The following is a 16721-nucleotide window of genomic DNA, read 5'->3' on the forward strand; positions in this document are numbered from 1 at the left end:
TAGCCCAACAAGACTAGCCTAACCTCCAAACACCAGTGCCCGGACGCTCAAGATGTCTAGCCATATCAAAATGATTTGCCATAATTCTGGACATCGACCAATCATTGTCGACGTATCGTCAGTGTAACTAATTCTATCCAGGTCAGCCTCCATGATATGACTTCTTCCTGTTTATCTAGCCAGCCACGCATCACATCAAATTCCTGCGGTGTCTAATTAAAACAAAGCGCACCTGCTATTATTTTTCATTTAGTGGCAGTTATCACATTTTATGACTACATCACAGTATTCGTTATTTTTTTTCAAGCTAATTACTTCTTTAACAGCTGAAAGCATTTAAGATAATTAAACCACAAAATGAGTTGCCTTAGCATCACCCAGCCAGTGGTGTTCAGGGGAGTTTTGACAATGTGTGCCATCTTTCCACATGAGCAGTAGCTCCAAGTATTAAATTAGAACTAAATGGAGTAGCACATTAGAGCTAAAATATTAGTACAACGGCAGATATGCGTCGACCCAACAACTTGACGGAATAGCTTGAAACTGTTTCCTTAGCCTCGGGTCGGATTGAACCCGTCCCTTCCAACCCAAATCCAACTAGACAGCCGATACAAGATCAGTACAATCATAGAATGTCGACACCTCAGGTCTCCCCAACTCTACCTGGCTCGAGCAAAGGCAGGCGTGTCGCTGTTCCTTTCTCCTCCTGCTTATTGCCAAACAGCGACATTTCATCTGTCCATAGATATTATAGTACAGCGCCTGTTGTGTTAGTATGTAGTATACAGGTCTACTTATCACTCGGAATGTTTACGCATCAGAAACCTTGAAGGATGTGCATATTAACAATTACATAGGTGAAGCATTTGTGGATTAAGCATGACAGTTTAAGGATCCTCAAAAAAATACATCACTACATAATATGTCTTATTCAAGTTAACAGAGTAGTCAGTTAAAGGAAAAAAAAAACAATGCCTGAAATTAATGCTGGAAATTTCATGTGAAATAAATGTGATCCGGATCTATCAAATCAAAAACAATCACTTTAATGTTACATGTTGGGAATAAGGCCATTTTGGGAGCTTTTAAGCGCTGACTGAATGTTCTGCGGGGCGGATTAATGAAAACTTTATTTTAAATGGGCACGTGCATCAAGCTGACTTGAGTATGTGCTGTATAACATTTGCATAAATGCTGACTCCTTTTCTTTGCTATGCTGGTTGCTCATCCTGAGGAACATTGAAAGGGGAACATTCTTTTCAGTGACTGACTGTCTCTGCTGTGGTTGTTCCATAAATTACCTTATAAAGTCATAAAGGATTAACAAATACGCAAGTTACCCGACCAATGAAACTCCTTTTTTCTGTACGATATTACTCAAAGAGGGTTTTATATGCTGCATGGAATGTTCACAAGCATATATATATATATATATATGTGTGTGTGAAATTATATGTATATGCAGAAAATGAATGGATTGGTATTGTGTATTTGGTGATGCAATTGTGTGGAAAATGACAAATTCCAACTTTGGAGGCCCTGCACTAATTTACTGTAATAGAAAACACAGACGTTGAGTGAAACTTAAGCATGCCAATAGAATATAGGCCCAGGAACGCATTCAACTCAGTGCCTCTGCATGCAGATAATGTCCCCTGCCTGTGTGAAACAAACATTCTATTCTACTTCGTCTATTGTAAACACTTCTTGAAAAGTCTTTGCCTGTTTTCTATTTGAAATGTTGCATTTAGCCACACATTAAAAAGTGGTTAAAGCCTCCTAAATACAGTAGCTGAACTCCATCACGATCCAATGAATGATCATTATTACACATTTGAGAGATGGTACATTTTGGTTCACCGATTTGTACCAATTACATCTAAGTTCACAGTGCAAATCCATTTTGGACTTTCCAGTCCTTGGCACCTAACATCTTACAATGAAAACATTGGTTTATTGGACCAAAGTGCAGCAGGTGGGGGGGGGTGTCCTCAGTGGTCTTGCCATAAAATGTTAATATTTTGTACAGCTTCTCACTTGCTTTTGTTAAAAGACTAAAAAATAGTAGCTTTTCACGTATCTGTAGCTGTTGTCTTTGCCTTTTGAGGATACAAATGTCATATACCAATTACTGGCACTCTGTGTTGCTCTAAGTATAGATCATATAAATGTACAACTCTGGTATTAAACATTTCTCTTGTCAGGAACACGGAGATCCAGGGATGCGCTTGATCCGCCACGGGCTATTAAAAATAATGCAAATGTCCAATTGTGTAACATTAAGCTCTGCTCTGTTTAAAAGAGTAACATGTTAGATATTGTAAAAAAATACTGTTGTTTGTGATTACTATAGTACATTTCTTACATGGGATTTGTTGCATTGCTGATGTGACATGAATATGCTCAAAGGCTTCACAGGCATTCTCAAGTGTCTCATAAGGATGACACTTTCACTGACGTGAATTACAGATTCCTCTAAATCTTGGGTCATTATGTGTTTGTGTCTATTGAAAACCAGAGTTCAGCTAAGTTAAATCCTTTTCTTTCGATTATTGAGATTCCTCATTGTCGTGCTGCACTTTTGACACCAGTTGCTTTTGTTGACCATGCAGGAGAACATTATTTGTAAGTAGTAAAGCAAAGTTCTGATTTCTTTTATAATTATTTAGTATTGTGAGGAGGCTGCTTTGACATTTACTTTTGATGTTAAATTATAGGTAGTTCATTGGCTTTTGGTTGTTTCCTTTTTGATGGTAAATCTGCTATACTCTAATTTTCGTGATGGCTGTAAAAGTTAAATTAGTTTGCTATTTTGTTGGTTTAATGGACCAAGAATTTCACTCTACCTTTCTAATGATGCAATTTGCATCCGGCCAGGCTGATGTACTGTCTCTTGATAACTGAGGCCTGTCTCACCAAACAGGATTACTGAGCTGTTGTGTAGGACCACTTCGGATAAGACCAAGAGCAGGTGCTGGTATTTCACTCTGGTGCCTACTGGTACATTCTGCATTAATTCTGCTGTGTGAAACAGGCTCCACAAGTGTCATTGGTGTTCAGCTGCTGGAAGTTGCTCTTAGTCCTTCCACTTCATCTATTATTGTATTTGTTATATTTGTACTACCCTTTGAGGTTCAGTTGACTATTTGTTGTAATTATTATACCTTTTTTTTTAAAATAGACAAATAAACTTTATTAACTATTGCATCAGTGTTTTTCTTGGACCTTACTCTGCCTCACTGGAAATAGGTTGAGTTGAGTTGACTTATCAACTACTTCCCCAGACATTCTCTATAGGAACCTTTGTGTTTGGAAAGGACCTGAATCAGTTCCCTGAACCCCTCATTCTCATTCTCATTCTGAACAACAATGAAATTCCGAATTGCCTGGTCCAACACATGCTTCCTGGAAGCTTGAGGACCAAACGTTTTTTGTTTGATAATGCTTGAGAGAGACTGATTTTGGGTGCGAGAGGTATTGCGTGTGTGACACTGGGTTTTCATTCATGGGTTCATGGGGTTAGGGTTTGTGCGTTTCTAGTTCACTCGATTCATGTCACTATGTGTAGTAAATGGTGGGATGAACCCCCATGAGGCATTGAACCACTCGAGGTTCATTTCTCGAAGCTTCATGTTCACACGAAACCACCTACTGGACAAGTGTATAATGACAGGCAGCTGCCCACATAATGTGTGATGCATTGAATTTTTGTGTCTGTTGGGAATGACTATGAATTACAAAAAAATGTATGACCAAATAATTTCTGTACATAAATGATCACGTGTATAATAAATTTACCAATCTATTCTGTGAGATTAAATTTTTCCAAAATGGAAATTTAATATGGCAGGTTGTGCAATGTCTGTCTGAAAATGGCACAATCAGGCAGAGGACAGTGGAAGTGCTTGTGGAACTCAGAACAGAGGGGATCTCACCTGGGGTGTAATTACATGGAGAACCGCGACTGCACACATTGATGTCAGAGAACACATAAGACTTAACTTTTTTTTTTTTTTTACAGCTTGTGATGTGTGGACCGATGTGGATCACTGTTTGAAGTGTGCATGTGCAGGATGCGCTGCTGAATAATGTGGACTTTTTGCCCCACCCGGTGGATCCCTGCATGGACAGCACTGGGCGTGGTCCCAGACGAGATTCAGGTGTGGGAGCTGACACACCTGCTGGTAATCACTGGAGGAAGGAGTTAAAGGAGGGCGACACAACTACCGGTGGGGGACGGCCGTAACACAGCTACAGTGGTGAGAGGTGGTAACAATACGACAAATTGTGTGAGAATGAGTCCGAATCCATTCACTGGTAAAGCATGCCTAAGAAACCAATCTGGATTTTCTTGCATGACAATTTATTGAGCCTCTCTGCTCTGATTTCCACACAAACTTGTGAAGGGATGGGGCGAGCAGGATCTGTTGTACAATAAAAACAAAAGAGATGATATAGGTAGATCTTTATGTTGTACATAAACACCCAATATACAAAGACGTGCTATCTATCTTTATATCTCAATGTTCTTACCAACCAACACATGGATGCAATATATTTGCTTGGATTTGTCCGGCAAGCAAGACTTGAGTGACACTTTATTACCACATTTTACAGGCGCTTATGGTTATAAAATAAACTCTTTATATACATTGAATTGGGACTTCAGTACCGATTGCCGGGTACCGCCTATCTATACACATGTACATGTACTTTCCACAAGTCCTGGTTCTGTTAAATTCTAGTAAGTCATGGGATTCTACTTCAGCTGGCAAAGGGTAACAGAGGAGCCCACGCCAAATCCAGCATACAGCGGCTCACTGAACTGAGCTTTGAACCGGTGGATGAGCGCCATAGTTTCCGATATTGAGTAAAAGGACACAGTTTTTCCTGCGTAATCCAGATAAACACCAATCCTCGTGGCTCTGGGAGCATCAGGAATGTCTTGATCTACTTTGCTGTGCCAGGCAGAGTAGCCCGAGTCTGAGCAGAGAAGACTCCAAGACTTGTCGTTGTATCCCAGCAGGCTGTGCGAATTCTTTCCCTTGCGACTGATGCTCTTGTAGGCTATGCCGATGGAAAACTCCCCACTCCACTCGGCCTCCCAGTAAAATCTAAAACCAGTGAGAGGTTCTTTGCACAGGACCTGGGAGAAGCCATCAAAGCGCTCTGGGTGATCAGGATAAAACTGAACCATTTTTTTCCGTGTGACCCTCTGATTCCCATCCGAGAGGACCAGCTCTTTATAGACTGTGTTTGGATCAAATGACATCTTACAGGAGTCTGTTCAAAGACATAAAAAACAAACAGACAAATAACACTTTTGTTAGACTATGGCAACCTCTGGCATGAGTAAGATCTGTTTCCTGCGCAGCGGTCTTGCATGGCCTACCACTCAATCTCCACCTCCACCATTTTTGGGACTTTCTCGCTTCATCTAATGCTTTGTGTATTTGCCATCCTATTTCCATTGAACATACATTAAAGCCACCTCAATACAACGAACGTATTGAACAAAAACATAATTGACTCACATCTCAAGAAGTCTGTCCTGGTTTTTGGCTCCTGAAAATCAGCTCTGGAGGGAACTTTATGGGTTTAAAAACATGAACACATATTATTTAGTGATGGATTTCATTTGGTCATTTTTAGTTGACTTAAGTATTTACTCAAATGAAACAAAGTGACAGTGTCACACATTTTGTGACACATCATGATCTAAATTAATGCGTGCTGGCGGGTAAAGGTGCCGGCGTACATAAGGTCAACCGACTGTTACCTTTGAGTCGTTTCTCTCCATTCCTTGGCAGAAGTATGTACACGGGGGTTTCACTAACTGTGAAGAACATGGATCATGAGATTAGGTCCTGGTCAGACCAGCCAGTCTGTTTGTTGTTACACTTCTGTCTTTTTGAGAAGATTTGGTCCCAACTGCTCCACTTAAGCAATTCCCACAGCACAAAGACACACTATCAACATTATCTTCTTGACACAAACCTGTCTTTGAAATTTTGCTCAATTCCTTCTTGCAGATGTCATCTACATGTTCCTTCATCTCTGTGGCTGTTTTGCTCATCTCCCCAAAAGAGAACTGGGGATTGATGAGCACTTTGGGCACCATGGCCTCAGGAGGGACACACAGGGTTGGGAAATTCTATTCAGCAAGGAGCAGACAGATTCAGTCAGCAAGTTAGCGACACGAAACAATCAGTAGCCTCGCCTTACCATTGAAATGACTACCGGTTATGAAGTCTGTGTATCAAATATGATGCACTCAGCATTAAAGGTGTCCCTTCTTAAAAGAAGCTTTCAAACTGAGTAGTTTTTCTACTTCTACTTGTGTTGTAACTTTTTTTGAACCAAACTGTGTGTAACCTTTTGGTTGTAAGTATAATTTCATAATTTTTGTGTTGGCTTTTGGAAATATATAGAAACAAATATTCTGAGCTTTGAGTACCTGACCACACTAAAAGTATAAATGCATGAATTCTCCTGCTTCTTGCTCTGGATTATATTCCTGCACCTGCAGAAAGTGAATGTTGTCCTCTGTTTCAAGGATCTGCCGTAGTTCTGCATCTCTGCGCTGCAGCTCCATTGTCTCCTGCTCTAGACGGTCTACGTAACCCTCAGCCTGCGACATCGCCGCCTGCACGTTGGCCGTTATCATCTGATGGATTTCGGCCTTCCAGCGCTCCACCGCCTGCAGCATTTCGTGGAATGTCTTATCGCTTTCTGCTTGTGCTCGCTGGGCACCGCTCTAGAAGGCAAAATCAGACATCTCGGGAAAATTGTCACCGCTCCAATACATAGTATCACATTGCATTTCAAAATTGTCAGACGCAATAATACTTAATATTAATGCCTGATCTTACTTTAAGTACGTCAACATTATGCTTTAGCTCTTGCAGCTCCTTCAACCTCTCTTGAATGATGTACTGGACTTCAGACTGGGTGACAACCAAGACTTTCTGATGGAAGAATATCACAATAAGAACTTCAGAGGGCCGGAAATATATTTGTCACATTCTGTAACAATATGGAAATGGTTTAAAAAACAACAAAGCATTAAATTAGTATTGTAGTAGTTATCAGAGGTTTTTTATAATGGATTTCATGCACGGACCAAGGTGTCCCACTTACTGATGCACAAGCTGTTCAGACTCACTTGTTTCTCAATGCGCTCTTCTTCTGCTGATGTAATATTGTGGCTGCGGTGCTCTCTGACAGTACACAACACACAAATGCACATCTGATCAGTTTTACAGAACAGCTCCAGGCCTTTCTCATGCTGTGGGCAGATCTTCCTGTCCAGGTGGCCCGTCTCATCCACCAGCTTGTGTCTCTTGAAGGTGGATGACTCATAATGAGGCTTGACATGCGTTTCGCAGTAGTAGGCCAAGCACATGAGGCACGACTTGACGGCTTTGTTGCGCCGGCCGACGCAGAAGTCGCAGAAGGATTCCCGGTGCATGTAGGGGAAAGGAGTGAGCTCCGGAAGCTGGCGCCGTGGCTCAATGTTTACGTCGGGCAGATTGCGCCTCAGCACGGGCCTCGGGGTGAAGGTTGCACGGCACTGTGGGCAGTTGTACACGCCCATGTGGTCAAACTGGTCCCAGTAGATCTTGATGCACTCCAGGCAGTAGGTGTCACCACAGGGGATGGTGACTGGGTCTCTCACTGTGTCGATACACAGTTGACAATAAGCATCTGGTGGTAAAGGGAAATTAGACTCAGCCATGATGATGCTGGGAGAGAAAAGCTCTGGATCAGAATAGTCTTCAAAAGATTTGTGTGGGTGGATCCTCAAAACGTTGATATGTCTAGGTAACAGTCCAGAGAGCGTCCAGACACAAGGTCCTGTGAACCTACGAGGTCCTTACAAACCAGAGACCTCGCTGTTCTCAGGCGATATTTAAAGGCATGGCTTTGTTTGTCGTGTAAACAGACATGGTGATGTCTTCCCACAGCATCTGAGTGAAAGTACTGAGGACTGCAGCTATGACAGAATCTGCTTGACACGCAGGAATTTCAAGTAAACTCACACAGTACAGTTTGTGTTGTAAGCAAAATAAAAGATAGACAAGGCCAGGACAGGAATGAATAGATCTCATCTTAAGAAGAATTTTGTCTTTGTTATTGGTCAGTAACAGGAAATGAGTCGTTCCTGCCGTCCAGACAAAACACCTTCATAACATTCCTTATAAAACATAACACAATTCAATGCAAAAAGTCACGATCCAATTGTTGTTTAGTTCAGAAAGGCGTTTAACTCTTGTCCTACTTCCATCGTTTTTGGATTAAAAACAACAACAACATCATGTGCAGTGTCAGAGAACAGGAATGGCCTGGCTGGTATTTCAGAGTGGGAAACTTCCTGCACACTCCTCGGTTTTCCAGTTGAGCTGCGAGTTTCATGACGGTGCATGATTTCTAAACAACTCGGCCTGTTAATGCTGTTCACAAAACACATGGCATTTAAATAGCATGTGGGTACCCACAGGTGCACACTGAAAACAATGGCAGGTATAAACACTGCAGTGCCAGAGGGCACTGCTGGAACAATGTCACACAAACTGTTAATTCTATAACCATTCAAAGGCTTTTTGTTTCATCAGGACACAATAAAACAAATCAATGAAAGGGACTGTATTTTCCTAATATTTCGTCTAAATTACTACAAAAGGCCATTATATTTTATTTTGTCATTAATTATTGTATTTTTTTTAGATATCTTAAGCTTTTTTTGTTGGTTTCCAGAAGTCTTGAGGTGAAATCAGATAGCTGAGCATGTGAAGAGGAAAGCGCTTGTATTGTTCATTTTCTCCTACGTGGAGCTGTGAGATGGGATCATTCCTGTATGTCAGGTTTAAGTTGCCGGTATTCTGTGAGGAGCCTTTCTCAGGCCTCCTGTTTAGATAGGAGGACTCTAGAGTCAATGACAGCGATAGAGAAAGAACAAAGAAGGACTGAAGAAGAAAAAAAGAGGGAGGGAAATAATGGAGCGAGGCTGACAGTGGCCATGATGTCATGAGTTGTGCTGGGTGGTACCCTCTACCGCCTCCCTCCCCCTCTCCTCTCTTTGCCTCCCACTGCAGCTCTCTATCTCTGTTGTCACTGGGAGTGGCAGGGAGAAGGAGAGGCAGAGAAGAAATAACACAAATAGGAGGAGGAGGAGGACGAAGAGGTCGAGCAGCTGTACATGAATTTGGATTTTCCAGAATATTTTCACAGCATCCTCCATTTACAGTAGCAGGTATACTCTCTTTCCTCCTTTTTTAGCATCACATTTTCTAGCATCACAATTCAAGTGGACCTGTACAACTTAGAATGTGATATTTTTAATCAGATTCCATATTACAAAAAGTAGATGTAGCCAGGGAGGCAGCCATATCTTGCATGAGCACAGGTAGAACTACTTTCTCTGCACAATTATAACATTTTAGTCAGGGATTAATTATCTTCCTACTGCATCTGTCATTAAATATTTTTCCATGTTGTATTAAATGATAATAAATCATGTTCTTATTCAGCTATTTATTTCCCAGCCTAACATAAACCTGACCTTTGTGTGTTATGTGATAGAGATTGGTTGAGAAGAAGAGAAAGAGGAGGATCACTTCACTTCATTAGCTTGTCCCTCGGAGGGCAATTTGGTTTGCAGCAGTCAAACACACGTACTATGGACACATTCAAAGGACACATAAGACATCATCAGCAGCATCATTGTACAAGTGCAGGGTCAACAGTCTATCTACATGATATGAAAACGGTGCACAACAGGTTCTGTAATATAAATACTTATGTACAAATGTATATATCTATATACATACATGTATATATGTGTGTATACACACATATAATTATGTATAAAATACATATAAGTGTATATACATACATATACACATGTGAGCAGCAAGATGAGAAAGTGAACACTGTGCAAGGTCACCTCCTCTCTGAGGCGTTCAAAGCCCCGATGGAGAGCGGGACAAAGGAGAAGATCGTGTTTGTTCATTCACTGGAGACTGAACAGCAGAGCACTCATTTGGAAATAGACCTGATTAAATGAAAGTGTTACAAGCACAGGCTGAGCAGCACTAACAAAATGGTGGATGTGAAGTGAGTGCGAGAGCAAAAGAGCGAGAGAGGGAAAATATTCACTTTGTCAGGCCATAATGACGGCTGGTTCTGAGCAGGCTGATCAATCAGTCATCAATCAGCCCGGATATTAACAGCATAACAGAAAGGTTAGAAAGTAAACCAAACATGCAGTATTTTAATTCATCGTGATTGATTTGGACAGGCTTTTGATAATGCGACCATGGTTGTGCATGTGAACCAGCCTGTGTTTGCATCTACAGTGATTCTGTGCATTGTGTCTGTCAGTATGGCTGAGGGTCCAGCATGTGCACCAGAGGTGGAGACCTCCTTTCAGAAGTTTGCAGTCCACGGAGACACGAAGGCCACAGGGAAGGAGATGAGCGGCAAGAACTTTGCTAAGATCTGCAAGGACTGTCAGATCGTTGATGGCAAGAACGTCACCACTACAGATGTTGACATCGTTTTCAGCAAAGTCAAGTGAGAGTCCAAATTAAATATTTGGAACAAAGCACGGACTACACAAGACAAAGAATAGAGATTGTACATTTCATTGTTAAAGCAAGTAATCAGTTTGTTGAGATGCTTTAATTGCTCACTGTGTTTTCTTAGGGCCAAGTCAGCTCGTGTGATCACGTTTGAGCAGTTCAACCGGGCGTTGACAGAGTTGGCTCCAAAACGTTTTAAAGGCAAAAGCAAACCGGAGGCTCTCCAGCAGCTCTATGGGCTCATTGCTGGCAAGGAGCCTGCCAACATGGGAGTCACTGTGAGTTATCGCCTTATCTATCTATCTATCTCTGTCTGTCTATTTTCTTGGCAATTTATTTTATTGTATTATTTTTACAGAGTATTATTATACATCGCAGTGTTATTCTATATCCTACCACTGGATGGCACCAAACACTGTGGCCTTTATTCAGACGATTTAAAAAAAAAAAAATGAATCACTATGTTACTTCCATATTTCATGTAAGTGATGAAAAAATAATTAATTAATAAATTAAGTAAATATATAAATAAACAGAAGAGATAACATAATTATACATTATATTGTAATTTTTGTTTAAAGCAAGCACGCTTTATTGTTATTGTTAATGACAGAATGTTAACTGCAAACAACAATGAATTACACCCTCCTAGTACAAGGGGGCCCTCGAGACAATCACGCACAAGCATATATATATATATATATATATATATATATATATATTAAAGTTACTTTAATGAGCAATGGTGTTGTTGATCTTCTGTTTTTAGAAAGCGGCAAAGGCAGCAGCCGTGGATAGACTAACTGATGCCACCAAATACACCGGCACACACAAGGAGCGGTTTGATGACTCAGGCAAAGGTAAAGGAAAGGCCGGCCGCGAGGACATCCCAGACACCAGTGGCTACGTGACAGCGTACAAAGGCAGTGGCACCTATGATGACAAAGTGAAAGAAGCGTAATTCTGCTGACAGAAGAGGAAAACCTCATTTAACCAGTAACATTAGTTATGGTACTTAAAAAAACATGATTTAATTGGCTATTTTTGAAGACTATAAATATAATTAAATTGCATGTGTTCTCTGGGCTTAGCATTTTAATACATTATTTTATACAAATATCTTTAAAATAATATAATTGGAGGTTTTTTTTTGGAAACTCAAAGAAACAAGTTCCAGAATACAAATGAGTGTATATTTTCAATGAATATTTTCATGACCAAAACTCCACTGAACTAACAATGCTTTATTTATCATATAACCTAACACTGTGCCTTACTGATGTAGCTGTTAGCGTGAATGTGCTGCATTTCTCAGTTACCTTTCAGAAATGACAAATTAACTAGTCATTCCTTCGAGCGCTGAGGGAATCTTACCTACTATTCTTTATTTCAGGTCATTTATAAATATTTATACATTGAATTAATGACACACGAAATGTATTGTTAACCATTTGGAAAAATGCAATAAGTAATAAATAAGTACCTGCCTCTCTGTGAAATCTTACCATAGTCTGTTCAGAATATTTTTTACCCAGCATGCCCCTCTGTCTTGTTACCGGTCAGTGTGAGAATGAGAAATTGTGTTTTGAGATTTTAATAATTTTGATTATTAAAGTTTAGTTTGCCAGCTGTTAGTACAGACGAAGATTCATTCATTCATTCATTTTCTTAACCTCTTTATCCGTAATCGGGTCGTGGGTTGTGCTGGATTGCTGCTTTGTCGTACAGAATAGATGTAAACTAGGTATTCTGTGTGCTTTGAATACACATGTGACGGAACGCTGTAACATCCTGAGGAATAAAATCAATGTTTTGTCCTATCTTGTCTTATACTGTATTATATATTCTGTGTGATATAAGCACATTACAAATCAAAGAAACGTAACATTTATAACTTATGTTAGTTTGTTAGCGATAAATAATGAGAAAATATATTTCTATCATTTTGTGGTAATTTTTTTCTAAGGCGAATAATATTATATATACTATATATAACTTCTTTAGCTTTTCCAAAATGCAGAAACTGTCCGACTGCTTGTCACATAACAGATGCTGGTTGTAGAATAAAGAATCAAGGATTACACATTGGAATGAGAGCATACAGACAATATTATTGCATTCAATATTATAATATCTCACTTGGCAAAAGCAGAAATAAAACAAATCCAAAAGAGGATCATAGACAATGTTTACTACATTGTATATAATTAACTAATTTAGTTTTAAATGATAAAGGGGGATTAAAGCTGGCAGGTTTCTCCCACTAGTTGGAGAAGAACTACTTTCATTGATGAACAAGTTTGTAGTTCAGATTGCTCTGAACACCAGCGCTCTCTAAGGCGAAGACAACTTTACAATCTTTCAGATCTTTAATTTCAGTCTGACGGTTTATTATCTTAGTTATTTTGAATGTCTCATAGGGTGGGATGAGCACGTCATCCTCGCCATCATAGTATGATACATTCTTCAAAGGAGCTCCTGTGCATGTCTTGATTACGAAGCAGGACTCATGACCAAATTCTTTCAAGTCTGTTCTGTAAGAACTCGAGGCAAAGGAACCAAAACGAACTACGTGGTTTACTGCGCCCCTGACTGGACAACACGTTGTGAAATTTAATGACTGTTTTATACTCTGTGGTTCAAGACAAGTCACCAAATCTGTACACATGCATACAGAAACACACATTCGTCCATCGTCATATGGGATTGTAATAGAAACACGTCATTTTCCATTTTGACATATAGAAAGAGAATCAGTGTGATGCTGTAGCAGGTATTGCCTCCCAGTACCGCAGTCCAACCAATGGATGATCAATTGTTTTTTTTGGTTCTTATGCACAGCACATGCAAACATTAGTTAATTAGTGCAGCGATCTGACGCCAAGTACTTTTTAATGCTGGTTTCTTCTCTAGTAATGCTTATCCTTTTATTATCCTAATAGAGGACAACCCAGAAAATACTGTGACGAGCTCACTATTAATATACAGGTAAGTGTAAATCTTAAACCCTTATGATAGTCTTTCTAATCCTATTGTCTGAGTAAGAATGGTAATGTGACAGTGATCCAGTACCTTATAGTAGGACCTTGAAAGTGAGGATAGAATAGAATTCAGCCATGATTAATCAGAATATTATTACACCTGTGCTTTTTATTATTTATTATTCTTTTTTAGCTGTGATCGATCAAAATGTCTCTTGTGAGACTCATTAAAACATGTGATATGTCAAGAACTACCACTAGATGGCAGCATTGTGTTAATGTTTGGCCCCAAGTCAGCGAGTTGTCTGGTCTGCTGTCAACATTGAGCTTCTATGTATGTGAAAAACATTTGTGGCCTCCCCACCCCAGCATTTTGATGATTTTAAATTGTATCCTCAGGAGAGGCAAAGTGAAGAAGGGGTAATGGGGGAAGGCAGGTCATGCTGTATGGCAAAAACGATGGAAGTGAGATGAGATATATTGATGTTATAAAATGAGCTGATAAAAGGCACATATGGGGGTAAGGATGAGTGGATTACTCGGGAAGATGATCTTGATAAATAAACAAAGAAAGGAAGGCATTGGTTAGAGAAAAGGAATGTCGCTGCAGGTCACGCAGAGACTTGAGACAAAGACAGACAGATTATGAGAAGACAAGAGCACGAGGGACTGAAGTAAATGTTTCAAGCAAACAGAGAATGTAAGGCTAGCAAGAGGGAGACAAGAAGTATATATATAGTATAGCTGCTCCATTACTTTGTGAGTGATAGGAAAGTGGGGTTTGGAGGTAATGAGGAAAGAAAGAGAGTCTGAAGGGAGGGAGGGAAACTGCAAAGCAGAAAATAAGTTAGTGAAGGAAGAATGGTGCAGTGGTATGGGACAAAAGATGGAGTGGACACCAAAAGGAAGGCGTTCATTCCGTGGGTAACTTCAGATTGAAAGGCCACACACCTTGTGTATATACACGTGTCCTTTTGTTTCTAGAAAGGCTTGTGTGTCTTTGCTACAGAAAGTCAAGTAGCGCTCAGAAACACGCTTGTGACTTCTACTCGGTGGATCAGCCGATCCATACGCATTAGCATTTTCATAGGAGATGCAGGCTTAGACTACAGGTGTGTAAAATAACGCATCATTAGTGAAGACAATATTCATTAAATTGCCTGCAGCGATCACCCAGGAGCAAAAATAATAATAATGGTGACACCATCACCTAGAGTCATCTAAGCGCAAGAGCCACCAACTTAACTTCACCGTTCATTATTTCAATCTTCCGACAAGCACACAGGACCAATTTTTTAATTAATGTTCTCCATATGACATTCATTCATTGCGTGCTGCTCCAGCTAACGCCGGTGCTGAGCAATGCTTGGCTGATGCACCATGGACCAGCATATGTAGGCGGAGCTGTAGCAACGACAGACTTGACCGCACATCATCTTGTGACATTCCCATGATCACACATTATTATTATTATTATATACTTTTTTTAAAGATCGTGGCTCCCTCAGTCGGAGGCTACTGGTGATGTTTGCCCACTTTGTGCTGGGCAGATGATGGAGCCCATCACATTTATGGTCAAGTTCCTATTACCTTCATGCGTACATGTGGCAGTGGAGCTTGCTTCAAGCTCACGAGAGAGAGAGAGCGAGAGAGAGAGAGCGAGAGAGAGCAGTTCAGGGAATGATGCAAGGGAGAGTGAGCTTAATTATCACAGGTGTTTTGTGTTGAACTGATTGCTCCCTCTCCCTAATCTGCAGAAATGTGTTCACCTGTGGAGAGTATGTTTCATGCAGAGACTGCTTAAGGCTGACAGACGAGAGAAACACTGTATAAAAAATCATATAGTGAAAGTGACAGCAGATTTAACGGAGGATGCCTGAATAAAAATTAGGTTCACCTTATGTTGAACAATAAAATGTAATTGAAATGTATGTATATTAAATATACTATATTTAATTAGGCCCGAGCGCCTATTCTAGGCGTAAGGGGCTATTGCTTTTGCAACGCAGAAGACGACAAGTTGACGAGCTGCGCTCGTCAACTCTCGACAAAGTTGACGAGCGCAGCTCGTCAACCCTCGACAAAGTTGACGAGCGCAGCTCGTCAACCCTCGGCATCCAACACACTCACGCACACACACACCGACACTCAACAGCACACACACACACACACCGACACTCAACAACACACACGCACACACACAGACATCGACAAACACAGTTGACGAGCGCAGCGAGTCAACTGTGTTTGTAACTGTCTTCCGATGGTTGACGAGCGCAGCGAGTCAACCATCGGGCGACCAACACACCCACGCCCACACCCACGACACTCAACAGCACACACACACACACCCCGACACTAAACAACACAGACACACAGACACACAGACACACAGACACACACACACACACACACACACACAAACACGAGTTGACGAGCGAAGCTCGTCAACTCGTGTTTGTGTGCCCCCACAGACGCGTAGCCCTCGTCGAGACCATTCCGAAAATGTATTTTGTGTAGAAATCACACACTCAGAAAAAAAGTTATATTGTTTTTGCAAAAATTCTTTATTCTTCTTTATTCTTTATTCTTTATTCTGCTGTTTAAACGGCAATTTGACCCCCTGAACGTGCTCGAAAACTCACCAAACTTTGAACCAAGCTCAGAACCGGCGAAAAATTAATTATTTTATGTGTTTCAAAATTGGGAATGAAAAAGTGGCGCGCTAGCGCCACCTACAAAAATCACAATGCATTGTGCCTATGGGGGGTCCGACGCCAACTTTGTCGGACAGCCACGAAATTCGGTACACACATGCGTCAAGTCAGGGCAAAAAAAAAAAAAAAATATGGCCACGCCCCCAAACACACAGGAAGGCGGCCATATTGGATATAATTTTAAAAACTGCAGAGTCAGCGTTTGCACACACACACACTCCAATCCAAACCAAATTTTAAACACTTATTGACCCTTCCTACCTGGACACTTTAAAAGGGAAACTTTGACAATCGGCCTTACAGCGCCCCCTAGAGAACGATAACAAAAATTGAATGGGAATTAAAAAAATACTTTGCCAGAAATGATTGAAACTTACCAGAAAAGTCCCTCATGTGGTCCCGATCAAAAAACACAATCGTAACCATGTTGTTTTTACGCT

At 40.6% G+C, this 16721-nt stretch overlaps 2 protein-coding genes across 3 annotated transcripts; one reads left to right on the forward strand and one right to left on the reverse strand.

Annotated features, from left to right (window-relative positions):
- Positions 1 to 4506: 4506 nt before the first annotated feature.
- ftr84 (finTRIM family, member 84) lies at positions 4507 to 7741 on the reverse strand. Of its 2 annotated transcripts, none has more exons than XM_068751431.1 (7): positions 7166 to 7741; positions 6873 to 6968; positions 6524 to 6757; positions 5998 to 6154; positions 5780 to 5836; positions 5535 to 5588; positions 4507 to 5283 (listed from the first exon to the last, which is right to left on the reverse strand). In XM_068751431.1, the coding sequence occupies exons 1-7, from the start codon at positions 7736 to 7738 to the stop codon at positions 4760 to 4762; spliced, it is 1695 nt and encodes a 564-aa protein (XP_068607532.1). In that variant the 5' UTR covers positions 7739 to 7741; the 3' UTR covers positions 4507 to 4759. The 2 variants fall into 2 exon arrangements, with proteins under 2 accessions (XP_068607532.1, XP_068607531.1); XM_068751430.1 differs by having other exon boundaries at positions 5535 to 5578; positions 5770 to 5836; positions 7166 to 7738.
- Positions 7742 to 10384: 2643 nt separating this feature from the next.
- Positions 10385 to 11544, forward strand: tppp2 (tubulin polymerization-promoting protein family member 2). Its single transcript, XM_068751144.1, has 3 exons — positions 10385 to 10575; positions 10708 to 10861; positions 11353 to 11544. Exons 1-3 carry the CDS (start codon positions 10385 to 10387, stop codon positions 11542 to 11544), a joined length of 537 nt encoding a protein of 178 aa, XP_068607245.1.
- Positions 11545 to 16721: the final 5177 nt, after the last annotated feature.

This window comes from Brachionichthys hirsutus, chromosome 17, assembly GCF_040956055.1.
Source record: "Brachionichthys hirsutus isolate HB-005 chromosome 17, CSIRO-AGI_Bhir_v1, whole genome shotgun sequence".
Lineage (NCBI taxonomy): Eukaryota > Metazoa > Chordata > Actinopteri > Lophiiformes > Brachionichthyidae > Brachionichthys > Brachionichthys hirsutus.

What these genes read in the sequence shown, in the direction of transcription:
- ftr84 (XM_068751431.1), bottom strand. Translation starts at nt 7,738, where the DNA reads ATGGCTGAGTCTAATTTCCCTTTACCACCAGATGCTTATTGTCAACTG. An exon ending in GAGCAAAATTTCAAAGACAG is followed by an intron (nt 5,837 to 5,997) that starts GTTTGTGTCAAG and finishes TGTTCTTCACAG; the next exon opens with TTAGTGAAACCCCCGTGTAC. An exon ending in TGGAGAGAAACGACTCAAAG is followed by an intron (nt 5,589 to 5,779) that starts GTAACAGTCGGT and finishes AAACCCATAAAG; the next exon opens with TTCCCTCCAGAGCTGATTTT.
- tppp2 (XM_068751144.1), top strand. Translation starts at nt 10,385, where the DNA reads ATGGCTGAGGGTCCAGCATGTGCACCAGAGGTGGAGACCTCCTTTCAG. An exon ending in ATCGTTTTCAGCAAAGTCAA is followed by an intron (nt 10,576 to 10,707) that starts GTGAGAGTCCAA and finishes GTGTTTTCTTAG; the next exon opens with GGCCAAGTCAGCTCGTGTGA. An exon ending in CTGCCAACATGGGAGTCACT is followed by an intron (nt 10,862 to 11,352) that starts GTGAGTTATCGC and finishes TTCTGTTTTTAG; the next exon opens with AAAGCGGCAAAGGCAGCAGC.